Source organism: Triturus cristatus, chromosome 1_2, assembly GCF_964204655.1.
Source record: "Triturus cristatus chromosome 1_2, aTriCri1.1, whole genome shotgun sequence".
Taxonomy (NCBI): domain Eukaryota; kingdom Metazoa; phylum Chordata; class Amphibia; order Caudata; family Salamandridae; genus Triturus; species Triturus cristatus.
The window spans coordinates 1145294924-1145322289 of NC_140580.1; the positions used below are offsets into that span (position 1 = coordinate 1145294924).

Here is a 27366-nt window from a genome sequence, read left to right on the forward strand (position 1 = left end):
TTCCTCCTTGTTCAAATCCCGCCTTTCACTTGTGGATAGATCTGCAGCCTATGTACACCAACACTCATCCTCCCCAATGGTGAGAAATGAGTAGGGGTGGGCGGAACGCTTTGAATTTGAGTCTGCGGAGTTACATAAAAACTCAATGAGAATTTGTGGATTTGTGCCAATGCCCAGCAATAGGCATGTCGTGCTGTGAGTTAGCGCCAGTAGCTCATTACGGGCTGGAAAATCAGCGATTTCGCTGCAACTCGAGTGGCAGCCTTGTGACGACAAACAGTCGCGGCCACCCACGTTAGAAAAATCTCTGCCCCTTACTCGACCAGAAAATCGCTACCCCTAATGCGACCGGAAATAGGGAATGCCAAATCTGTCTCGCCAACTTACCGCTCTGGAGCCGCGCACGAGAAAAAATTCCACCCTGTCGCAATTTGCCTGGAACTCAGCGTTACAAGAGTAACGCGGATTCGTCAGAGTATGAAGTCGCGAAATTTCGCCCAATTCCGTTGGCGTAACGGATTACTTGGCCCAACCCAACAAATGAGTAGACTCGGCCTTGCCCCCTCTTACAGTCCACCAATCCTACCGCTTAATCAGATAGTTCGCACCCCAACCCAGAACAATCCTGTTACCCCCAACAGAGCCTTTGCCCCCACCTCCCTGGTTAGTCTTGCACCTCAACGAGGATAGTTCAGAAATCCCTCTCCCCTCGTTCTTCAGTCCAACTCCTGCTTTGGGGTAACTTTGAGCCCTCACACTTTCAGATGTGCTCTCCATTGGTATGAATCAAAAAGCAATTATCCTTCCTATTCCTCCAAAATGCATCCTCCACCCCATACTTCCACGCGAGTGGCAATACAGGATGAGACTCCCGCTCCTATCCATCGCATCTTCTGCTCAATTGGGATAGGTCATGAGTCTTTGCCAACTTTTCAACCCAACACTGCTCAACTGACTTAAATCAAGTCTTTGCACCCCCCCCCCCCTTCATGCCACAATAACAACAGTTTCACATTACAGCTGAGTAAATTCAGAAGCTGCTACCCCACACGGCATTCCAACTCCAGTCCTACAACACAATTAATGCAGTTCTGAAGTTTTTGTTAACGAGCCCTGTATAATGGAAGACACCAGGAGCATGAGCCCTGTACAATGGAAGACACCAGGAGCATGAGCCCTGTACAATGGAAGACACCAGGAGCATGAGCCCTGTACAATGGAAGACACCAGGAGCATGAGCCCTGTACAATGGAAGACACCAGGAGCATGAGCCCTGTACAATGGAAGACACCAGGAGCATGAGCCCTGTACAATGGAAGGCACCAGGAGCATGAGCCCTGTACAATGGACGACACCAGGAGCAGGAGCCCTGTACAATGGAAGACACCAGGAGCATGAGCCCTGTACAATGGAAGACACCAGGAGCATGAGCCCTGTACAATGGAAGACACCAGGAGCATGAGCCCTGTACAATGGAAGGCACCAGGAGCATGAGCCCTGTACAATGGAAGACACCAGGAGCAGGAGCCCTGTACAATGGAAGACACCAGGAGCAGGAGCCCTGTACAATGGAAGACACCAGGAGCAGGAGCCCTGTACAATGGAAGACACCAGGAGCAGGAGCCCTGTACAATGGAAGGCACCAGGAGCATGAGCCCTGTACAATGGAAGGCACCAGGAGCATGAGCCCTGTACAATGGAAGACACCAGGAGCATGAGCCCTGTACAATGGAAGACACCAGGAGCATGAGCCCTGTACAATGGAAGACACCAGGAGCAGGAGCCCTGTACAAATGGAAGACACCAGGAGCATGAGCCCTGTACAATGGAAGACACCAGGAGCATGAGCCCTGTACAATGGAAGACACCAGGAGCATGAGCCCTGTACAATGGAAGACACCAGGAGCATGAGCCCTGTACAATGGAAGGCACCAGGAGCATGAGCCCTGTACAATGGACGACACCAGGAGCATGAGCCCTGTACAATGGAAGGCACCAGGAGCATGAGCCCTGTACAATGGACGACACCAGGAGCATGAGCCCTGTACAATGGAAGGCACCAGGAGCATGAGCCCTGTACAATGGAAGGCGCCAGGAGCATGAGCCCTGTACAATGGAAGGCACCAGGAGCATGAGCCCTGTACAATGGAAGGCACCAGGAGCATGAGCCCTGTACAATGGAAGGCACCAGGAGCATGAGCCCTGTACAATGGAAGACACCAGGAGCATGAGCCCTGCACAATGGAAGACACCAGGAGCATGAGCCCTGTACAATGGAAGGCACCAGGAGCATGAGCCCTGTACAATGGAAGACACCAGGAGCATGAGCCCTGTACAATGGAAGGCACCAGGAGCATGAGCCCTGTACAATGGAAGGCACCAGGAGCATGAGCCCTGTACAATGGAAGACACCAGGAGCATGAGCCCTGTACAATGGAAGACACCAGGAGCATGAGCCCTGTACAATGGAAGACACCAGGAGCATGAGCCCTGTACAATGGAAGACGCCAGGAGCATGAGCCCTGCACAATGGAAGACGCCAGGAGCATGAGCCCTGCACAATGGAAGGCGCCAGGAGCATGAGCCCTGTACAATGGAAGACACCAGGAGCATGAGCCCTGTACAATGGAAGACACCAGGAGCATGAGCCCTGTACAATGGAAGACACCAGGAGCATGAGCCCTGTACAATGGAAGACACCAGGAGCATGAGCCCTGTACAATGGAAGACACCAGGAGCATGAGCCCTGTACAATGGAAGGCACCAGGAGCATGAGCCCTGTACAATGGAAGGCACCAGGAGCATGAGCCCTGTACAATGGAAGGCACCAGGAGCATGAGCCCTGTACAATGGAAGACACCAGGAGCATGAGCCCTGCACAATGGAAGACACCAGGAGCATGAGCCCTGCACAATGGAAGGCACCAGGAGCATGAGCCCTGTACAATGGAAGACACCAGGAGCATGAGCCCTGTACAATGGAAGACACCAGGAGCATGAGCCCTGTACAATGGAAGGCACCAGGAGCATGAGCCCTGTACAATGGAAGACACCAGGAGCATGAGCCCTGTACAATGGAAGACACCAGGAGCATGAGCCCTGTACAATGGAAGATACCAGGAGCATGAGCCCTGTACAATGGAAGACACCAGGAGCATGAGCCCCAACTGCAGATCACTCGCTTTGAAACGTCCTCATTTGCCTTTAAAATAAAGGGTTTTATCGCAGTGTGGCTAGTGTTGACCGTCTGCCTTGATTTATTTAATATTAGTTTCCTCCGATACCCAGGACCACATTGATAACTATTTTAAATTGTTACCAAACATCAATGCAATATTGTTGTTATCAATGTACGCACCTTTGTAATTTTCGACACATCTAACTGAGAGTCTTCTCTGGAGAAGAAACATTTCACATAAATCACATGACTACTCTTGCATTTCTATACTGATAGGTTTGTACTCACTCCGCTTAAATTATTTTCAACCTTCTTTGCATAACTCATTTTGCTGTGCATGGTTTGCATGTGAAAGAAATGGCGGTAGTGGTAGCAGTGGGTTCTGCAGTGGTGAGGGTGTGAGTCTCAACAGCAGTAGGGGTGGTGCTGGGAGCAGCAGCATTAATGGTAGCAGGGCTGGGAACAGCGGTGGTAGTATTGGTGGGAGCTGTGTCGGTGACACTGGGGACAGCGGTTACCATGATAATGGTGTTGATGACATGTATGCTACAGCAGCGTTCTGCTGGTGGAAGCAAAGGTTGGCCGTTCTCTGCAGAGCTTATGGGGTGAATTTACAAACCGGAGTCCCAAAAGAAGCTAAAAACTAGAGTAAACAATAATCTAGGGGCCCAATGTAAGCAGATGGGGTTCCTCAGTGTGTCCCATCCGAATGCAGAAAAACGGTCATGCACGCCCTCATCCGTAGCAGACTTGACTACGGCAATGCCCTCTATGCTGGAATCAGCAAGAAACTACTTCGCAAACTCCAGAACGCCTCAGCCAGACTGATCCTAGACATCTGCCGTCACAGCCACATCACCAAACCCCTCCGCGACCTCCACTGGCTTCCCATCGAAAGAAGAATAACCTTCAAGCTCCTTACTCACGCTTACAAGGCCCTCCACAACATCGGAACTGCATACCTAAACAATCGCCTCTCCTTCCACGCACCCAATAGACATCTCTGATCAGCTGACCTCTCTGTAGCCACCATCCCGTGCATCTACAAGACCAGAACTTGAGGAAAGTCCTTCTCCTACCTCACAGCCAAGGCCTGGAATAACCTCCTCCACCTACGGCAAGTTCCTACACTGCTTCAGTTCAGGAAGGACCTCAAGACCTGGCTCTTCGGATGACCCCAGCACTCAATGGAGCCCCCCCGCCACCCCTCTCCAGCATCATGAGACCCTCGCAGGTGAGTAGCTGCACTTTCGCAACCCTGATTGATTGAGTGTCTGCTTAACAAGCAGGCTCTTGATATCCAGATGCAGGCACTAGAACGTCACTTCCCTGGGCCCACAGTGGTCAGCCTGATCACTAAACCATGCTCCGCTGTTACTACTTTTACTTCTTACTGCTTCCCCCACACATCATCCCGGCGCTTTCTGCTGGTCTTACACAAGCTCTTCTTCCACTTCCTGTATCTCTCCCTCCCTCCTTGCCTCCCTCCCTGTCTCCCTCCCTTACCCTGCCTTTCTTTCAACCTTGTCTCCTCTCCCCGAACAGCTTCTCCCTGGCACGTTTGTCAGTCTCCTTCTCCTCCCTGTTCCCTCCTCCTAATCTTTTTTTCTCATTTCACTCCCTCTTACTACTTTCCCATTCCCCACACTTTCTCCCCACTCTTTTCCCTCCCTCTCTTGTACTAAACCTTGAGTTACTGAGTGATTTGTCACCATTTTCGTTTTAAAAAAAAAAAGTTCAATAATTGTTTTTAGTCTTTAGTTTGAGTCTTGTGTGGATGGTTTAAAGTAACGTTCATATGTATAATGAGAAATGTTACCTGTTAACGACCATTTGTTGTTGGATATGTTTCAATACAGAATTCGTAAAGGAATAAACATTCTCATTTCAACTCCGGGTCGGCTGGTGGATCACATCAAGACGACAAAGAATATTCACTTTGGACGCGTTCAGTGGCTGATCTTAGATGAAGCTGATAGGTAACCCCCTGCGCTTCTTATAGTTGGAGCGACTGTGAGAAGGGCGTACCTAATGATGTATTGCAGACTGCAACATAAATGTTGTTTGCACTCTGTTTTCGCTCTTCCTCCTCTTTCTTTCTCCCCATTTCTACCTCTAGATGTCCCCTTTCTGCCCCCATGGTCATTTGCGTTCCTCGTGACCTCTTTGCACATCCCCATCTCAGGGCCTTCCTCCCTCGTCTCCACCCTCTGGACATCTTATAACCAGGGCAGTCTTCCTCCAGCTGGTTCAAGTTCATTTTGTGGAAAGAAGGTCTCTTAACCTTGTGGACTACAAAGATGCTAACATTGTGTTTAACACCACGCGTAGCTCCAGAAATGTACCGGTGTTCCATACTAAACACTTCATGCGACTCGAAGGCGATGTTCTGGGTGTGCAGGAACTCGCTGCCTGGGTGATGTGTTTGGCACAGTCGGAGTCCCTTGTTTACTGGCCTCTTACACCTCCTAATTACACTCCATGGGTCGCAGGCTTTATTCAAAAGTATTGTATGAAATGAACCGAAATTGCAAAATTTGATTTCAAACTTAATTCAGTTCACCCCAGTTGCTGCTGTCAAAATGTTTTACCTCCTCCACCAAATCCCTCTCAACTCGCACTCGATTACAAGGCTGTTTTAGGGCCTTGAATATTGGCAAATCCAGTAGGTCTTCTCGTGTTGATGTATTTGCTTTGCCAGTGCTTTGTGCTGATACTATGGGAAAACAATAAGGTGGCTACTGCTGACCATGGCATTCTGTGTGTGCGCCTACAGAATGACGCAGCGGCAATTTTCTTTTGTTTTTTATTTTTCCAATCAAAGATGGTGGATACCACTTAGTTTGGTAAATCATTTAAAAAAACAGAAATGGTATTTCAGCAAAATAGCTTTTAATAGAACGATGGAACCTGACAGCAAATGGCAGTTGTCGGGCCTTCCAATAATAAAAGTTAAAAAAAAAAAAAAAAATGAAATGACCGTGAGGGGTGGGGGAGTGAGTTGGAGAACTGATTGGGGGGTGGGGTTGATTGACCAAAGGAGGACCTCGAAAGTGCTTTATGCACTTTTGACAGCTTCTGGGTCCTCCCAGAAAATTACAACTTTAAAACATTTGAACTCAAGTTGGGGGGAAGCAACGGTGAAGCATATTGGGGAGGGCGGGGTTTCAGCATACCAGACAGCAAGGAAACACATGCACTCTTATGGAGAGCTTGATGAAAAAGAAAAAAAATAGTTCTCTAAATGTGAGCAGTCGAGCCATACAAGTGTACCAATCAAAAGAATGGTAAAGAGGGTATCCTCCAAGGAAGAGCAAACACAAGAGGAGACAGGCAAGCCAACAAATAAGAAGCAAGGAGACACGAGTGACAAAGCAAACCAGTAGTAAGCAGTGGGCGAGCACTAATCCAATATGGTGCACAAGAGGTCTTTCATAAATGGACAGCTAAAAGCTGCCTGTTAGGCAAGACCTAAAACATAGGGTGGGCAGCTGTAACAACTCCTGTGGGCATCTGTTTCTGCAGCAGGACCACTCTGGGTGCTGCAGCTGATGCTCCGATGCCAAGTTCCCCGAGCACAGTGGCTTGGTCCTGTAGTAGAGCCTCTGTTGTGGGGTTTCCTATCCAGAGTGCCCTGCCTAGGGTGCCTAACAGCTCACTAGATTCATTCACAAGAAGCAGTTACCCAAAGCTCCATCCTGTACTCAGGTCAACAAATGTCTTCGTCACTGGGACACCTTTTTCCAGTTGACATATTTTGTGAGTGTGTATGGAGACTTAGTTATGATTTAGACCGTCTCCGCCAAAGCAAAGTCCCGCCCGCATCATTTAGAGTCGGGCGGAGCTTCAGCATGTAGGTGGGCGAGACTACTCCGTCTCTGCTGCCTGCGTACACCTCCAGTGTCCGGACGGACGGAGTAAGGCTGTCCATGGTTTGGTCATGTGTCCACCCGCCCTATTTAGAGTGGGCGATCACATGGACCGGTTTTTCTTTCACTCCCATGGTGAGGGGGGTCATTTCTTTTTTTATTTCCAGAAACAAAATCACGCTTTTGTTTTTGAAAATAAAAAAAAAATTGAAAGTTTGATGTAGGGCTCTGTCATGTTGACGGAGCCGCCTGTCAGACTTTCAATGCATTTCCAGGAACTGGTGTGACGTCATCCCACTTGCGCCTCTGGAATTCTGAGGAGTCTATAAGGATTTCCAAGTTACTGCGAATTGGGGGCCTCCTATTTGTGTGAAGTCCCATGAGGGCTCCTGGGGCACCGTTACTGCCTCAGCTTTCTGCCAAAGGTAGAGATATGAGGACGTATTTATAATCCGCCAAACGCTGACGTTGCTACAAGACTTGCTTGTGTGGTATGCTGCTGAAATAACATGTTTAATGACTCCTGAGTACTATCCTCCCTTCCTTCCAGGCCTCCATCTATTCATTTCCTAGGTTGCACATCATTTCTTTTGAGTCTCCTAGAATTTCCTGAAGTACTGGTTGGTGGTCCTGCCAAAGGTCCTCGTTGAAACTCTTTTTACATCGGTGGGTTGAGCAGTAGACATCACTCCCTTGGTACCCAAACAATGTTTAATAGACTGCCAGCCAAGCAGTCTCTTCAAAGCCAGGCGAGCCAGCAGAACAAAGGCCTATTGGGCACATCCTGGAACTGGTATCACAGGCGCCTCTAGAATCAGAGTGCCAGGCTGGAATAGGGGAGGTGTAAAAAAATAAGATTCACTGTAGAACTGTGGTTCCTTACAGCAGGGGTTATTCCTCCTTTTCTCCTCTGCATTAATTCTCTGCCTCCCATCCTCCCCCTTGATGCACCCTACCTCCCCACGGATCCCCCCTTCTCTCCACCTGGCCCCTATACATGCCCATTATTGCATAATGTATACTTGAACACACACATGTACATGTTCTACCAGTATATACATTTCTCCATCTGTGTACATTGTCACCCCCACTTGTATTTCTCTATGCACCCTCCCTTTATGTAATATGTTTATACGTCCTCTTCCACATCTGATCCGGTGTTTGAGTTGGCAGACTTTATACTACGCGGACGATACTCGGCTCATTATATGATTTGACAGGAGAGCTCTTTCATTGGTGATCTGGCTGGCAGATTGTTCGGTCGCCATCCAAGAATGGGCTGTTTTATTGATGGGAGCACCCCAGGCCACTGAGGCAAGGCTCGGGGCTTCTCTCTGGGGGATCCTCCCGTACCAGCCACCAAAGTACAATCTCTGGGCGTTGTCCTGGAGGCCTCTTTTAAAGTTCAGATGAATGCAGTTTCCAGCTCTTGCTTCCATCATCTCCGCATCCTTTGAAAGAGCCTTCCCTCCATACTCGTCTCATACATTTTCTCAAGGCTGCGCTATTGCAAAGGTTTATACCTTGGTCTCCTCGCCTTTTTTTGGCCACTCTGCAGCTGGGGTAGGACTTTGCAGTGGGCACTATGCAGGATCCTTGTAAATTTGATATGGCATGGAGGGTTCTGCACTTACAAGCAGTTGAGCAAAGGGCTCCCTTGAAGTGTCTGTCTAGTACATACATTAAGGTACATTTACAAGAGCTCTGGGCTCACTGTGCCACCTGTGTCAGAACATTTCAGCCACACCATTGTGATCTGAGATCCTTCGCACTCCTCCTATAACCCGGAACGATGTTGGAAGTGGTTTTTTAAAATATATATATAGTCCAGCTGCCTCTGCAGTTTAGAAGGCTAAGAATTGTCAGTTCTAATGTAAGACTTCTTGTTTCTTATGGCTCATGCTCTCCAGCAGACTGCCTGCAACATTAGTTTTTGTTTCTTGTGTCACAGTGTACGAATAACGAAACCAAAATTATCAAGACTTTTAACTTGCATGGGATATAGAGAAACGTGGTGAGAGGCATGGTGGGAAACCTTCTGAGATGTAGAAGTGTCTTATTTAAGAGCATTTTGTGTCAAAAAGAAAACGTCTGATTGTGTTGCCAGTAGTTGCCAATAACACTTTAAAGTGTCGAAACTCATCAGTGGATGGAAGGACCCCCAAAGGGGAGGCGCCCCCTGTGTCTTCCTGTCGTACTATCACACTGGTTGCCAGCTGTTGGAGACGTGTCCGCTGTGATTGCTCGGTGTTTAACAATATCATGTGCTATTTGCAGAATTCTTGACTTGGGTTTTGAAAAAGACATCACCGCCATACTGAACGCGTTGAACGCAGAGTGCGATGTCCGGCAGAACGTGCTGCTCTCAGCCACACTCTCGCAAGGTGGGTCAACTATATGGATTTGTCATTTGGTGCGAAATGCGCAAAACACAGAGCTGGGACCTTGGGCAATATTGGCACTTACAGCACTGTCTTTGCTTTTACAAGCTTTTTTTGTTTTATTGAATGGACACCCTTTTCTTCGGATTCAAAGAAGCCCCTCCTCCCCTGTTAGAACCATACAGACACGGGACATCCAGCCCGCCACTCAAGTCGCCAATAGATACGTGAAGGCCCTGATCTCTCACAGACACTCCCAATTATCAAGGGACCAGCAGTTTTACTAGGATTTAAGCTAGAAAAAAAATACAATTCCTTTTGTTCCTAAGCGCTGCCCCCTTTTTTTTTTTGGTCTAGCCTTAGCCAAGACCTTTTCATTTCACTTAAATTATTTGTATGCTATACTTAAATTTGGGGGGGGCTTTCAGCCAGCACCTTCACCCATTGGTCTGTTCTGTCAGTCACATTTTTCTTCCCCCCACTACAGCACACAGCATGAGTCAGTAGGCCACTTCAGCCGTTGGCTAGCTTCACTGTGAGTGACGCATTCCCCTTTCACAAGGAGTCATCCACACACAAAGTAGTTCTCTTCACTGCCTGGGACTGCTATGCCAATGTGGGCTTTTTGAGACCAAAAAATATTTACTTTTTTAGCCATTTTATGTTTAGGTTGACAAGGGTCGGCAGCTTCCCTGAACAACTGAGTGTTGCAAAACACAGGATAAAACAAGCATTGACAAAGCCAAAAGGCTTCAGCCATTCCATTCTTGTGTCACAGTCTTTAATACAGAGTGATGGGGGCAATGGGTATTTGGAGGAATCATTCTAAAGGAATAAAGGGAGGGCTGTTTTGTGCAAAGTAAGTATTTTCAGAGATGTTCCCCATCAAGCACTCCAAACCGAATGTGTGTATAACAGCCGACCGTGCTAATTGACATAAGCTCTCGAAAGGCTTCCTGGTGTAACTGTAGCAGGACAGCAGCTGAGTCTGTCACCCCTGACACCAACTCAGGATTACTAACTTACTATATATTTTCATCTTTTTGTCTCCTGCTTGTAGCTGTTGTCCGTTTGGCAGACATCAGTCTGAAGGATCCAGTTAATGTGTCTGTCACAGAGGAAGTCCCAGTGGTGTCCCCTAGACAGCAAGGAGACCAAAGGCCCACTGAAACCCCCGGACCGGATAGCTATGCCATCCCAGAGAACCTGCAGCAGCATGTGGTGGTGGTGCCCAGTAAGCTGCGTCTTGTCCTGCTGGCTACATTTGTGCATGGCAAGACACTGGTGAGTTTCTTTGAATGTCTTTTTCCTGTCAGCTCTTTTATCATAACATAAAGAGAAATACACAGTGGTGTTTCTAGGTACTAAATGTATGTTTTCATCTAGGAAGGCCAAAGGCGGGCAACTTTATTATTTTGAGAAATAAAAGGTTTTTTTGTTTTTTGTTTTTGCGAGTTTTTTGTTTTTTTTGTAAAAACCTTTATTCTGTAAGATCAGTGACACAGCTATTCAGCCGACAACCCGGAGGTACGGCAGCTTTAAAAACACAACACATGCTAGCGTCAACATTCCAATGACAGGAGAATCGAAGGTTCTGTTTTAAATAAACACAAATTTTTTGCGAGTTTTATATACCGCAAACTAGACCCGGAGGTGTTGGAGCGCTTTACATGAGCTCCAGGTGCGTTACAGATGGACACATTCATCTTTTTGTTAGGCTCAGGGAGATTCATTGATTTGCCCAGAATCACAGAATGTTGAGCGTTCCTGCCGAGACTCGAACCCGGTTCCCCAGCTCCAGGGTCGACCGTCCTAGCCGTTACGCCACATGACCTCCCCTAAGGGAATTCGTTCTACAAAATGCTGCAACGAAAGAAACCAGCATTATCTCTTATTAGAGACCTCTAAAACGTTGCCCGGTTGTCATCCTTTAGGTTTGGTTCTGTCTAAAGTGTGGTTTCTTTTTTTTGTTTTTTAGCTTTTTAGGTCTACGTGATGTACTGTACCTGACTTTTCTTGCATGAAATGAATCTGTTTTTTGTTCTTGTCTTTATTACTCCTTGTGTACAGTGCACTGATGCAGTCATCTATTTTGTTTCCATTACATAACAGCTTAAAGTGAACAGACATTTTGTGTTAATAATGCATAGGTACAGCTGAGTGGGTTAATGCATCAGCTACAGAAAACAATGTGCAAACTGTAGCTCATTAGTTTCTCACTTCTTCATTCTTCTAAGGTTACTAAAATCAGCAACCGGGTTGAATAATAAGATTAACTATATATTAATTATTCTTCAGAGCACTTTGTGATATCAATATATATTGGAAGACGAGTGGCTAATAATCATAGACCACATGTACCAGTCAGTCAGCTGTTGCAAACCCTCCTCTATGAGTGCTGATATATGGTGATAAGGCCCCGAAAGTGTCTCAAAGTCTGAAATAAAGCATACAGTAGCTGGTCTTCAGCATCTTACAAGCATGGGGCATGATCAGATAACAGGTGGATGAATAATAGCCAGCACATAAGAGCGGGCCAACCATACATCTTACTTGAGAGGTGTTTTTTTTTCAAGACTCAGCTGAATTTGAGAGAGTCAGTTTCTAGTCAAGTAGCTGTGGTAGAGGGTTCCACAAAGATGAGCTCTGTCCGCCAAGGCATCTTCTGTTGAATTTCTTGTATTGTGTTGTCCTTGTAGGTAGTAAGTTTCTCTTGGCAGATCCTAGACCTCTGGTTGCAAAGTAAGGGACCAACAGCAGGACAGTAGTTCAGCCAGTAGTGCTGTATGGTCATGACAGGTGGTTTTCATTCAATCTTTCTTTCACTAGGTGCAACTGGAGGGGCGTAGGTGCCACTGTGATGTGGTCATGTCATTTCAAGTAAAACAGGAGTTGTGCTACGTGTTTTGTTTGTGAGGCCTGTCTAAAGGTTGTTCTAGTGGTTCAAGCATAACGTTACTCGGCGAGGTCTAGGTGAGCTTTCTGAAAGAGATGAAGGAATGACAGAACCTCTCTTAGGAGACATACATTGTGAAAAATTGATTTGGAGACCCCTTTAGTGCAGAAACCAAAGTTGAGTATGCTGTCTAGCAGCACAAGCATGTCACAGACCTTTTCTTTTGAGAGTTTTGGAAATTGAAGTGTGTGAGGGCAAATAAAAAGGAGTGGAACCTGGTTGTTTTGAAGTTGCAAATGATTAGTACCAATACTGCTTGTATGCAGTCCGTGTACCTCTTGGAGGTCCCTTCATTGACTTGTATCCAGGTCTGCACTTCAGAGGTGTAGTAGGATCCTGGTGAAGTGGAGGACTCCTTGGAAGCATTTCATAAAATGACCCCCCAACAAAGACTTGTGAAAGTGTTATTTGTTCTTTTTCACACATTGTTCTTCTTTTCCTCTTTCCTCTAGTGTGAAAAGAAGCTGAAGATGATAGTTTTCTTTCCCAGCTGTGAGCTGGTGGAGTTTCACCACATGCTTTTTAAGAATGTTTTGAACATGGGCCCAGAAGCAGAAAGCCCTGGATCGTCCCCGGTGGCAGCTCGAAGACTAAACCTTCTGCGACTGCACGGCAACATGGATCAGAAGGTGAGCCGTTCCTTCTGAAGAGCTAGATGGGGGGGAGGGTAATGCCAGCGCTTCATGGTTCTGTGTTGTACTACTGCTGAAAATAAAAAAGCAATCCTTGTGGTCACTCGTCGTGTACCCGAGGGATTGGAAGTAGGGTCTGGATTCATATTTCAATGTGAGGCATAGCTAAAATGCTGTTGTGACAAACTGCTTTGGAAACTCATCCTGTCTCCACTACAGCATGCTTTCTGTTGTCCATTACCTGGGTTGCTCTACCAGTACATCACAGTACCTTTATTTTTCAGTACAGCTGGGTACACTGAGTGGGTGTAGGAACCTGGATTTCTTGGTGGAGCAAATCTTCACACCAACATGCAAAACTACCCCTAAGACAGCCTCATACACCCTTTAGTAGCACAGAACTGACACGGAAGGCGACTTCAGAATATGCAAGGGGTTTACAGTACCCGCACAAACCTTGGATCAATAATACACTTCGTAAAGCTCTCAGACCAATTTAGTAAAATTATTACGTCTTTTATGATTAAAACAAAACCAAACCAACAACAATTGGATCACTCCCTGGAACGTTATAGTGTTTTAGTTTTAAAGTGGGAGTTTGAAGCCACACGGTTTCTCCTTAATGCTTGGACTGTCAGTGAAAGTTCCTGTACGCAATACTCACAAGTGGACACTCGGGGTATCTTCCCTCTCCAGTGACACAGCATGACTCCCAGCCCCAGACTGCCGCTTGCCTTCAGTCAGGCTGGAGGGTCTGGGTTACAGTCAGTTACCTTGTCTATGATAGGACAGTGCACACCTTCCAACGTTCAGAGTTCCTATGGGGTGTCTGCCTTGCATCACCCCAGTAATCTGTTCTGATCCTAGGCTAGCTGTTGGTGCTGTCTCCTTCTCAGTTACCAGATCGGTCCTTGATGTTCTCATTGGAGTCTTTGCCTTCCTCTGGAGACTCTTCTTCCCGGTTACCCGCTTATAGTGAGCATAAGTGGGCTTTGCCAATCACTTCCCAGTTCCAACAAAAAGGCTTTCTGTGAGAAGGTGGCCTGATGTATGCTGTCCACTAGTTCTAGTGGGCACCTTGTATCAGTTCAAACAACTCCTTATGGTGAATGGTTAAAGACAACCTTTATAATTTTAACTATCACTTCATCACACTCTTGCACCACACCAGCTCCGCTGTAGCCAGGCGTCGCAGCACAACCGGGGGGCATTCGGCCACCCGGTTGGGACCCCGATGATGAAGCATGACACCAACCAGGTTGGTGTGTGAGGGGTCTTTTAACCTACCTAGTGGGTTCCCAAACACTGTCTCACAGTGATCGTACCACACTACATTGGGTCCGTCCACCATTGATAAGACTTACCCCAAGGAACCACCCAAGCTAGTGACACAGGGGACCCACGGAGACTGTATGCAGTGTGTAAACACAACCGCGGGTTCCCGTTATCTTCAATGGGCAAAGTCGCGGTTGGAAATTTAAAGATTAGGGACACTTCTAATCGAGTCAGGACCAAACCCTTTTGGACCTGAGAAGTTCTAGGGCTAGCACCCACGAGAGCACCGGAGTACTCTAGTTACCTCACCCAGGGAAGCCGGGTGCATAGGTGTCTTTTGGTGTCGGGTCGCGTCGTCTATTTCAATGGGAGCCTGCAAAGAACTGCTGCTGCCTTGAAGAGCAGAAGTGTCCGAAGTGATCCAAGCATGGATCTAGGATGGAAGGAACCTGAAAGCAGAGGGGACAGAGTCTGGGTCACTAGCCAGTGACCACGGGCAGGATGGACCAATGCCCACAGATGTCGGGTGCTTCGGGTGAGTTGATGGGTGTCTTGACTCTTCAGCCACGAGGTCCAGGAGGCGTCGACTAAGTCCACGAGCCGGATTCGAGCTGTCCCACAAAGTCTGTTGAGTGCTGCGGTGTCAGCAACCAGAATGGACCCAACAAGCCTTGGCAACGGCAAGTCACTGGATTTCAGAGAAAGGACCGCGGTGCAGACCAGCAAGGTCTGGGGGACTCACCCAGCGAGGGTAAGCGGGCACGTCTGGAGCAACCAGGGAAGCCCAATCAGAAAAGGAGTTGCCTTCGTGGGGACCTGCTAGCCAATGGGCTAGTGATCGCGAAGGAGCCTCGAGCAGTCGCACTTGAAGCTGGCCCATGGGTCACTCGTGGAGTGGAGGCCAACAATCTTCGGTGCAGGAGGTGCTCAAGGCTGGGGCTACTCGGAGCCCAAAGCACAACTTCGAGGAGGACCAGGAAGATAGTGTTGCTGCAAAAGTTCACGGTATCCAGGGGTCACGGTTCCACGTCACCCGCGATAGCCAAGGGCCTCAGATTTGCTGTGGACTCAGGGTAGCCTCGGGAAAGTCTGGAAATCCACCTCTGGGGATGCAGAGACTTCGGCGTCCGGCGGAAGCTTCAGAATTGCAGACCGGTCAGTTGTTTCTTTGGTGCCTGCCAAGCAGGGGAGTCACTCCTTGACTCCAAGGGAGATCTCTTCAGTCTTCTAGTCTGGATAGAACATCGAAGGTCCAGGATGTACGTTGCAGAGTTTCGTCCAGGGTAATCTAAAGTCCTAGGGACTGGATTCCTATACTTATAGTAAGTTTAGGGGATGGACTAACTCTAAGGCCCCACCTATGGGTGGGCCTGGAAAGAGGGGTGGTTACACCCATTTCCTTTGTCCAGTTTCACACCAGAGCAGGGGCAGGTAGCCCCTGCAACCGGTTTGAACTGGGCTATGCACAGGGACAGCAAACGTGCCCCCGGTGCAGGACTTCAAAGCACCAGAGAGTGCTCCCGCCCAGCCCCAATACACATCTGCCTGTCTGGGGAGGTGGTCCCTTCGACAGGAAACCTATTGTCCAGGCCTCCCCTGCCGGAGTTTCGGTCAGCAGCAGGAGGCCAGACCCGTGTCTGTGGCAGAGGCATCCATTTTGTGATGCCAGGGCTCAGGAAAGTCCTATCTGGTTTAGCCAGTGTGAACATGTCTCTCCTTCTAGAAGGGTGGAATGCTACCTCTGCCGCCAGAACTGGCGGGGGGTAGTATTCCAAAGCGTTTGACACCAAACACGACATGTTTTGATGCAGCCACCCCAAAGTTAGCATTTACAGAGAGGTTATAATGCACTTAAGAGTATATGGTATGGCTGTATCACAGAACAGCCATGAGGAAGTATTTCTGAAAGCTGCAGAGGGGCTCAGCTCCTGCTTGGGCACCCTCTCACATAAAACCAAGCACTCTGCCTTCAGGATTGTCAAGGCCTGCCATAGGAGTGGCTTATAGGTTTATATGTGTCTGTATATAGATGTGGATATAGGTAGCCTATACCACTGTAAGGGGTGCAAGCACACCCATATCCAGGCTGCAGTAGCAGACCTGTGGTGCCATTTTGGAGTGCTTCCCAGGGGTGGCATAATACATGCTTCAGCCCTGGTAGGCCTCTGAGGTACCTATGCCCTAGGTACATAGTATACCATATACTAGGGGCTTATAATGCACTCCAGAATCCAATTAGTTATGTACCTAATGTACATGGAAACCATTTTAGAGAGGAAGCAGCTAGGCTGTGGTCCTGATCAGCAGGGCCACAGCCAGACTAAGGTCGAAAAACAGTGAAACACCAGCAAAAAGTGGGGGTACCCATGTGAAGCAGATCCTACTCTCCTACACTTTCCAGTCCCAGTGCCAGACTAGCTATATCCTTCATAAGCTTCCTTTGGATGCCCCGTTATCAGCCCTCATTGCTCCTTGTGTTGATAAAACATATGTCCTGTGGTTGCGGTGGTCACATTCCCACCTATAGTTCAGCAGTGTCACCTTCTTTCAAGTCCTGCACTATGTATCCGTGGGGCTGTCCTCCTTTCCTATGTATTCGGACTTCCAGCCGTGTTCTGTCTCCTGGCAGCATTAGGAGGTTGGACTCCTTTGGTGAACAGGCTCTTCACACACAACCTCCGAACCCTTCCTTCTGGTTGAGGGGTTCGGTGTCCCCCCCCCGCCCCCCCTCCTTTGCAGGTGACCGGCAGCAGAAGCTTGTTTGTTACTCTGATTCTTCACCCCCAGTTTACTTGCCTCTGACTTGCCGTGCAAGCTCGGAGTGAGTGGTCAGTTCTATAAGTAATGGTAAAAAAAGGGGAAGGCTCTCGAAGGCCATTTACGTTTATTTCCATCCATGGAAAACAAAACTGGTCTCACCCAAACTGGTTTGATGACCCCTGATAGGAAGCCTGCCTGTAAAACAGACTGAAATTATAGTTCCCATTCTAGTATCTCTGTGTCAAAGAAAATCTGTGCATACTCCATTCGAAGTCTGAAAGGGTTTGCAAATTTCCCAGATGCTAGAGTATATCTGGAGATTTTTCATAGCAGTACTCCGGCACGGTGGCGTCTTGCTTCTCTCCATTAGCTCCATACCACCCTGGAAGTGAAATAGCAGAGCCATGTATAAATGCCACCGCTGCGCGATGACGTCAGTTCCTTTCTTTCCACGAATTCTGATGTGGTCCGGAGCTCAGCTCCTGAAATTGTCGGGTCTTCAAATTATGTCCAAACTTTAACATTGTGCTAGGGAATGTCATCCACACTGAAAACAATAGGTTTCAAGGTGTACCATGTTTACATGAAGCAGATGTCATAGATGTGCATGAATTGTGTCTTTGGTTTCTGGGCTGAGGACCCCACTTTAAGTCATGTGATCGGTGCACCCAAAAGCTATTTGAGACCGGGAGGCAAAGCTCTGTCGCAGAACACAAGAAGTAAGTCACAGGCCCTGACTCCGTCCCGGTCATGGGACTGTTCCTGCACTCATTCCACTTCCTGCTCGAAGTCCTCAGGTAAGTCTAATACCAAACTCAAGCAAAAAAAGTACATTCTCACTACGCTTCATTCTAACTCTGACCCTTTGCCAGTTCAGGGTGTACCTGCAGATGTTGATGATGTTGAGTGGAATGACCTTCTCTCAATACTCTGAAGATGACTTATACTTTGATTCATTAAACACCAGTGGGCTTGTCACTACTCCTTAGACGGAACTTGATTCGCGTCCAGCTCACTAGTGGAGGCTAGTGCCTAATTTGTGGTTGTGGTTCGGAACTCCATAGAGTTTTATTGTTGACCTCAACCAGTAAAGTGAAATCTAATTTATTTCTGACCACCTCCTCCTGATAGGGAATCTTAAATGATGGATGCTTTGAAATTGAGCAGTGGCAATTGACTGTTCGATTTGCTCACTAATGTGGTGTATGTCATTGTTGCAGCTAAATGCCCTTCTGCAAAATCTAATTTTGCCAAGTGCTGGGGCAAATGTGCAACCCAATGCAGTGCCTTATAGGCAAAGCTGTTGGATATCCCTTTATTTATTTTAGCTTTAAACCAGCAAAGCCTTGTAGTGGGCCCTGTAAAAAGTTATGTCTGCCCATTTGGCCTTTCTTCGTTTGCTTGACCAACCATCCTTGTTCAAATCGCCTGTTGTGATGAGATTTATTAAAGGTTTGACACACGTTTCCTCCAAAGCCATTATTGATGCGACAGTGGGACCACAAGCTAATGAACAGTCCTCATCTGTTCACCCTTCGACCCGCTGCATTGCAGACAACTTGAGGCTGAGGACTCTGGTGGCCTTTTTACCTAAAGTCGTGACTCACTCTCATGTTCGGCAATCCTTCACTCTACCAGAATTCTTTGATCCGACTCACTACTCAAAAGAGGAGGAGAGGTTCTTCCGGTCAGTCCCAAAAAGTGCTTGAAGCTTTTTTTTTTTGTAAATATTTTTATTAAGAAATTCAAACACAAAACAACGTACATTGGCATTGTATACATCGGCATCACATTCGTCTGTTAGCGTACATAGATTCAAAGAATACCTTTGCTAGACATTGGTACATTAGTGGTGTATAGTAGCACCTTGGACTTCTACTGCTTCATGTAGTAGCTTAGCAGGTCACATTTGGTGTATGATTAGACCATAGGAACTCAGTCACTCAGTTCAGATTCTGAGGTCTCACGCGGGGGTTCACATAGATTCCCTCTGTAAGCGTTCCACCCCCCCCCCCCATATCTGGGACCACTTTTTGGGGCAGCCTCTATGAATGTATACTGTTTTTTCGACAACCATTGTGGTGTCCATGTCTCTGCACCATTGGGCGAGGGTAGGGGCCTGCCTAGACCCCCATTTTTGGGCTATATTGCGCTTTGCCAGCAGGAGTCCCAGTGTCACCCAGAGTTGCGCTATGCGGCTAAGATCTGTAGGCTCCCAAACATTGAGGAGGCATCTCCTCGGTTCCGGAAGCGTTGGAACTTTTGTCACCTGGGAGAGTGTGCGCATGACCGCCTTCCAGTATTGGGCAACTACGGGGCATTCCCAAAGGGTATGGAAAAGACTGCCGTCCATGCCACACTGCCTGAGACAGAGCGGTGAGTCGGTTCGTCTAAGACTATATAAGAGTGTGCGGGTGTAGTACGTGCGGTGTAGAATTTTTAATTGTACAAGCTTCAGTTTGGACGAGATCCCAACCTCCTTAGGTTCTTGAAGCTTTTGCATTGATCTTACGAGGGGACAAAGTGTGGAAGATAATCTCTTTGTTGAATAGAAGAGTAGAACAGTGCAGCAAAGGACCATATATCATTGCATTGGTTTCTGCTTCAGAATCTGGTAACATTGGCTAGGAATCGGCTTCCAGAAGGCTTGTGGGTTCATTCCACCAGAGCCAAAGCTGCCTCCCCTGCGATGGTAAGCAGGGTGCCTGTTCTGAACATTTGGCAGGCTATGCGGGTGTCGCGTCACACGTTCATGATGCACCACTGTCTGGACAGCCATGTGCCTGCTGCACTTTGCAGGGATTTCTGGTTGAGCCCGTTCACAGACCCACTACCTGGGAGGTACTACTATGGTATCTATGTAAAAGGTGAGGAGTCTGTGGTTAGGAGTATCCATCAGAAGAACAAGTTAGTTACCTTTGGTAACACTCTCTTTCTACTGGATACCGCAGATTCCTCGCTGATCCTCCCACCTTCCCGTTCTTTGAACTGTACTCCTTTCCAATTAAAAAGGTTGCAAATCTAGAGATTTGCACACTGGCATGACCGATCTGCTGTTGGGCTCTGCTTTTGGGGTGCAGTCAGCCTAGGAAGCAACTGATGTCACCGCACATGGGTGGTGCCTGTATGCGGCTCTTAATGTCACTTCCAGACCGGAACAATATTGGTGCTGAGCCACATGACGCCACCTAATGGCACGCAAGGGTACTGCTAAATATCTTCCGGGTCCAGTCTGACATCTGGAGAATATTAAAAGGTGAGGACTCTGCAGCTAGAGAGGGTATCCACCAGAAAGAGCATTATTGAAGGTAAGTAACTTGTTCATTACTGCCTAGGTGGTCCTATGACCACTTAAAACTTAAGCTCAAATGACTAGTGATGGCACATTACCCAGTTAGGTGGTAATCACTAGTACCCAACTTAAGCAATGGATTCACTCCACCACCTATGGTGGGGCTTACCTACCCAGCACTCCAGTGAAGAACAGGAACTTGTCTAGTAACACCAAGCTCTTATTGTAACTGAGTTCCTGGCTACTCTTTCAGGTGAGCAGACCTTTGTACTGGTCTCTTTGCTGTACACAGTATAAAACTCTTATTCATACATCTAGTACTGTATAGTTTCGCCATATATTTATCCGTTTCCTGACTAGGGCACACACATCTGATAGTACATAAGTTGTCACATCAGTTGACTTACTCGCCCAAAACACATTACTCATTTAAGAGATCTGCTCATCGTACTCACCCTTTACCTCTTCAAAACCGAATCAGACTCTTGTGAAGTGGAAACGTTGACACATGTCACACCTGCCGTCTCAAAATGCTGCAACTCCATATTAATGGCAGATTGTGTGCTGCACTAGTGTAAACGATTAATATTGCAACCACAGCTTACCTTTCTTCCTTCCTTGGAGGACTCTACTCGTCGCATTCTGGCTAAAGCACTGATTTATACCCCCCACCTCTTCACAAGGGCAATTGTTTGGGGTTTGGGAAAGAAGTGTATGCATGACGTGCACCCTTGACACAGTTATGTCACTTTACCCTGGCACCCTCCGACTGGGTGGTATGAGGAAAGAAGGGCTGCCATCAGCGTTGCGAATGTGTATGCTCAATACATTGAAGCTCTTTGATTATACTAACTATTTCTCCCTTTCTTGTTTTTAGGAGCGTACGGATGTTTTTCTGGAGTTTTCCCAATGCAGAAATGGCATATTGCTTTGTACTGTAAGTGAACGAATACTCTACCCTGTACGCCTCCCCCCATTGACATCGTCCACTCCTTCCTCAAGTTAATACTGGCAAGTAGGGCTGCAGATGAAGCAACAAAAGTGTTCAGATGCACTCTGCGCACCTCTAAAGGGAAGCTTGTGTTTTAAACTCTCCTTTGGTGAAAATACTGTTGGTACAGCACAGCATCAACATAATACAGGGCTCTTGAGACCTGAGCTGCTGCTGCATGGGTGGCAAAATCAAACCTCTCAAGACATGCTGCTAGCTGGGCTATTCCCTGCTGCCATAATTAAAGGGCAGTGGGCTAGAACACCTGTATCTTTCTTCTTGTTGGATCTCACTGTTCAGGGCTTGAAAAATCATAAAAGGTTTACTAGACCTGCAGGTCTAGTAACTTTAATAATGTACTCTACCCAACTTTAATGTACGTGACCCGTGAACTGGTCTCAAATTGTCTGATCCAAGGCAAGTATTTTGTCTTATGGAGCTGCTTTTTTCTTTATTATCACGTAAGAGAGCACAGTCAAATATGCAAGTTCACTATTTCTGCAGTACAAAAACTCTTTTTATTTACTAGATTAAATGTTTGCTCCATGTATAACAAGAATCGAGCCCATATATAGGGTACACATGATCCCTGGCTTGCCTCTTAGTTCAGTAATAGCATTGTCATCTGGGCAGGAGCAGTAATAATTCCCAGTTCATGTTTAAAAACTCCCTTTTCATAAATATATTACTAAAGCATGATGTGGTAGTGCACCGTCATTTACATATAGCATATTTTCCATTGAAATGTCCACAAACTTTTCCCACTAACATGTCGTTTTATGATAATAGTGCATAAACAATGTTTGGAAATTGGGTTTCAGCAAAAATATTTAAAATGTGCACATCACCAACTAAAGTGTTCTTATTTGTTTTGATCCTATAAAATATTTTTTTCACCACAGAATTACAAAATTGGGTCTTCGTAACTAGTGAAATACATTTGAAATATTTGACCAGTTCACTTGGCTATTTCAGTCTTGTGTTAGAAAAAAAGCCTGACATCTTGCATCCTTTCATTTAACATGCTTTGCACAGTTCAGTTGTCACACAGTTCACTTTACAAAATCCTCCAACTTTAGTCACAGAAAGAAACCTAACTGTAGGAAGACAAACTTTTGACCTGTCTCTGAAAGACTGCAAATGTGACAAGATAACAAGATTTAAAGGCATTTTTATTGCTCTTTCACTTTGTGAGCAATAAAGATGCCTTTAAATCTTATCTTGTTCCATTTGCTCTGCTTTCAGAGACAGAGGTCAAAAGTCAGTTCCTCTTTCTACATTTACTTTTTATTTTGTGACTGAAGTTAAGAGGATTTTCAACTTGCCAGAAAGAGTGAGTAGTCCCTAAAAATAGCTCGTCTGACAATGCGAGTGGATTTTTCAAGTCCTGCTGTTGTGAGAACAAAGGTTGCTGCAGCTCAGTATTGTGGCGCTTAGGCAGAGTTGTGACTCAGTAAAATGGCTGGAATAGCAGGGTATCTATGACTCAGGAGTGATATGCTTTGACAGAGCTGTGTGGACAGCTGTCCTCGAAATAGCAGTGGGTGTAAGGTCTGGATTGAGTAGTTTCGGCAGAACTGTGCATGGATACCTTTACCGCAGTAGTAGGGTTATTACGGGCCATGATCAGGGTTACTTTAACACAGGACGGTGGGGCAATAGATGTACATTTTACTCAAGCACTTCGCTTCACAGTGTCCCACTCTTCAGCTCACAAAAATTGAGCAGAAGATGAAGGGCACATTAAAAAGAAAATAAAGCTTGGTCTGCCATGACTTTTTCATCACTACCCCCGGTGAGAAGCAGGTCAGAATAAAATCTTCACTCAGTCTTCGGTTCTTGGAAGATGTGCACACTATCCCTCGTGTTATATTTTGGAGATCTCTGTCTTCTGTGATATGCCAAACAACAAAAAGGTGATGTACCTTTCGCCAAGCCACGAATAGACCTCCAGTGATACCTGCCTTGCCTCCCACTGCAAAACAACCTCAAGAAGAACTGTGGTATGCTCACCATACATTGCAGGGAAAGCCTCACCTGAGATGCCCAACATCTTTGGGGCTGAAGAGGAAGCCACCAGAGCCTCTGCCATCCCACCGGCCCAAGGAGGCAAGAGTCCAGTGGCCGTCTACTCAGAGGCCTTCAAAGTAGAGAAGGGGCAAGTGCAGGAGCTCACCTTGATACAGGCGCCAGTCCGCACGCCAAGTCTGAAGACCACATTGACTCCCTATGCCTCATCAGCTCTCAGGCACCACAAGGTCATTCTTGAACCCCAAAACGCCCTTTAGCAGAGGCAAAGCGTCACTACCCCGGAAGCAAGGGCCTAGATTCATGAGTTGATCCAAAAGCAGCATAAACCTTTGTGTTTGGCTCCTCTGATTGGCACTCCCTGGATTTGAGAACTGGGTCAACACCTACCAAAGCCCTACAGAAAGGTGCTGTGGCGCGTAGTGCTTCCACCTCGAGGACAACAAAAGTCCTCCCAGAACCAAATCAAAATTGCTGTCAAAGGCCCCCTCAATGCCGTGATTAGACACCATGGAAAAGTCTATCTTTGAAACACTTTCTGTGGTCCTCAATGGCAAACTAAAAAAAAGGTTTTTTGTACATCTGGCCACTGACAAGATCCTCGCTTAGTCCATAGCTCCAGGACTTATTCAGATCCCAAAGAAATACAGACTGGCTGTTGAGGATGAAGAGACTCAGCCAACAGCCCTCCTTTCCACCTTTCTTAGCAACACCTACTTCACCACCACCACCTGCGACCCACACAAAACAGACTAAGACCCCGGGAGTCCTTAACCTCACAAGTCCCAAATGATGAGCGCTTCATGTACCGAGAGAGTGAAGGCCCATGGGAAGATTATGTGGTCCAATCCCTCAGAGGACCTTGACTTTGAACCTTACCCTGCCAAAGCCTCTCCACCTCATGATAGCACTGCCTGTCATGTGGCGATTCGGTGGGCTGCCCAGCACCATCAGGTTAAAATGCACATTGTGCAAGATGAGGCTGACTTCTTGTGGAGAGGACCGTCCACTACCCCCCGTTGTTAAAGGAAATGTTGAGGTCAGCCATGGATAACTCCAAGGAGCCATTAAAGGCAAAAGTGAAGTCACCAAGAGTTCAGATTAAGTTTTTAGACCTGCACTTCACCACCCTACAAATATACCTGGCCAGGCTGACCACAATAATTAGTCATTCACAATGCACAAATGATGGTGTGTGGTCAGTGGCACTCCACCTGTCAAGGAGTCAAAGCGGATCGGGGTCGAGCTGTGACTACCTAGACCTCCGGTCCAGGCCAGCACTCTCTTCAGCAGCTTCGCGTGTTAGCACCGAGCCAGAGCCCTCCTTCCGACCAGTGTTTGCGCCTGCAGCTCTCCGCTCTCTCCCTGTGGTATATATTTTCTATCGAGTGCCCCGCTTGGTCTCCTGAGCGTGATTAATTCCTTGTGTCTCTGATACTTTGTGTGCATTGTTTCTTTTTTTCCCGTCTTAGTTCAAAATGTGTACATTGTGTTTCTTTTTTCCCGTCTTAGGTTCAGCGTTTCTCCCGCCGCTGCTATACCTGCGGCCCGCCCCCGTAACAACCCCCGTTTCCCGCCTCCCTACCTGTAGTCCCGCCCCTACTTAATGGCGGTCGAGCGCAGCTGGCGTGCCGAAGGTGCGCCTAAGGCAAGCCCGTCTGCGACCCGACCACGACCAGCGCTGGGGCACGCAACACCCCTGACCCCCCACTTTGTGTTCCTGGCACACTTCTTGCCCCCCGTTCAGAGTCAGGGGGCATGCAATTCACCCCAGAGTTCAGGTACATGCAGCCCACTCCCCTTCTCCTGCAGTTCAGTGCCAAGGGGTGTGCTGCTCATACACCCCTCCCCCTAGTTCGGTGCCAGCTGTCACTGAGCCATTCCAAGCAGGTCGGCGCCAGTGGATACAAATGCAGTCCACCCCCAGGTCAGTGCCAGGGAGCATGTAACTCCCCTCCTTCCCCAGGTCAGAGACGGCATATAGGGAGCCCTTCTCATATTTTTTGTGGTTTGTTCCCCCTTGATCCCAGACCTACAAATTAACTTCAGGTGGTACCTCTTTATACTTTACACCTAGTACCTGGGGACACCTTGTAATGGGTACCAAGGGCGATGCGATCCTGTTACAGGGCATCTAGTACCTGGGATACCTTGTACTGGGTACCAAAGGCGAGGTGTCCCGTTACAGGACACCTGGTACCCAGGGGCACCTTGTACTTGGGTGTCCTAGCACCTAGTACTCAGGGACACCTTGTGCTTGGGTGTCCAAAGGCAAGGCGTCCCGTTACAGGACACCTGGTACTCGGGGACACCTTGTGCTTGGGTGTCCAAAGGCGAGGTGTCCCGTTGCAGGACACCTGGTACCCGGGAGCACCGTGTGCTTGGGTGTACAAAGGCGAGGTGCCCCGTTACAGGACACCTGGTACCACCTTGTGCTTGGGTGTCCAAAGGCGAGGTGTCCCGTTACAGGACACCTGGTACCCGGGGGCAACTCGTGCTTGGGTGGCTAAAGGCGAAGTGTCCAGTTACAGGACACCTGGTACCCGGGGGCACCTTGTGCTTGGGTGTCCAAAGGCGAGGTGTCCCGTTACAGGACACCTGGTACCCAGGGGCACCTTGTACTTGGGTGTCCTAACACCTAGTACTCAGGGACACCTTGTGCTTGGGTGTCCAAAGACGAGGTGTCCCGTTACAGGACACCTGGTACCCGGGGGCACCTTGTGCTTGGGTGTCCAAAGGCGAGGTGTCCCGTTACAGGACACCTGGTACCCAGGGGCACCTTGTACTTGGGTGTGAAATACGAGGGGTACCTTTATAGGACACCTGGGACACCTTGTACTTGGGTGTCCAAGTTGAAGAATCTTGTTTCAGGGCACCTTGTACCCAGCGACACCTTGTACTTGCGTGTCAAAGGTGGGGGATCCCGTTACAGGACAACTAGTACCCGGGGACTCCTTGTACTTGGATGCCAAAGGCGAGGTGTCCCGTTACGGTACACCTAGTACCTGGGGACACCTTGTACTGGGTACCAAAGGCGAAGGGGTTCTGTTGCAGGGCATCTAGTACCTGGGATACCTTGTACTCTGTACCAAAGGTGAGGGATCCCGTTATAGGACACCTAGTACTTGGGGACACCTTGTGCTTGGGTGTCCAAAGGCGAGGCGTCCCGTTACAGGACACCTGGTACTCGGGGACACCTTGTGCTTGGGTGTCCAAAGGCGAGGTGTCCCGTTGCAGGACACCTGGTACCCGGGAGCACCGTGTGCTTGGGTGTACAAAGGCGAGGTGCCCCGTTACAGGACACCTGGTACCACCTTGTGCTTGGGTGTCCAAAGGCGAGGTGTCCCGTTACAGGACACCTGGTACCCGGGGGCAACTCGTGCTTGGGTGGCTAAAGGCGAAGTGTCCAGTTACAGGACACCTGGTACCCGGGGGCACCTTGTGCTTGGGTGTCCAAAGGCGAGGTGTCCCGTTACAGGACACCTGGTACCCAGGGGCACCTTGTACTTGGGTATCCTAACACCTAGTACTCAGGGACACCTTGTGCTTGGGTGTCCAAAGACGAGGTGTCCCGTTACAGGACACCTGGTACCCGGGGGCACCTTGTGCTTGGGTGTCCAAAGGCGAGGTGTCCCGTTACAGGACACCTGGTACCCAGGGGCACCTTGTACTTGGGTGTGAAATACGAGGGGTACCTTTATAGGACACCTGGGATACCTTGTACTTGGGTGTCCAAGTTGAAGAATCTTGTTACAGGGCACCTTGTACCCAGCGACACCTTGTACTTGCGTGTCAAAGGTGGGGGATCCCGTTACAGGACAACTAGTACCCGGGGACTCCTTGTACTTGGATGCCAAAGGCGAGGTGTCCCGTTACGGTACACCTAGTACCTGGGGACACCTTGTACTGGGTACCAAAGGCAAAGGGGTTCTGTTGCAGGGCATCTAGTACCTGGGATACCTTGTACTTGGGTGTCCTAGCACCTAGTACTCAGGGACACCTTGT

General features: G+C 48.1%; 1 protein-coding gene across 2 annotated transcripts in view; it reads left to right on the forward strand.

Moving 5' to 3' along the window:
• The window catches only part of DDX31 (DEAD-box helicase 31), a 267577-nt gene that overhangs the window by 32617 nt on the left and 207594 nt on the right, over nucleotides 1-27366 (forward strand). The window contains exons 10-14 of one of the 2 annotated variants that reach the window (XM_085613914.1): nucleotides 5037-5156; nucleotides 9324-9430; nucleotides 10488-10711; nucleotides 12836-13012; nucleotides 21220-21279. In XM_085613914.1, coding sequence (XP_085470040.1) covers nucleotides 5037-5156; nucleotides 9324-9430; nucleotides 10488-10711; nucleotides 12836-13012; nucleotides 21220-21279 — 688 coding nt within the window. The remainder of the gene's footprint in view (nucleotides 1-5036; nucleotides 5157-9323; nucleotides 9431-10487; nucleotides 10712-12835; nucleotides 13013-21219; nucleotides 21280-27366) is intronic. The other variant, XM_085613915.1, reaches the window with a different exon arrangement.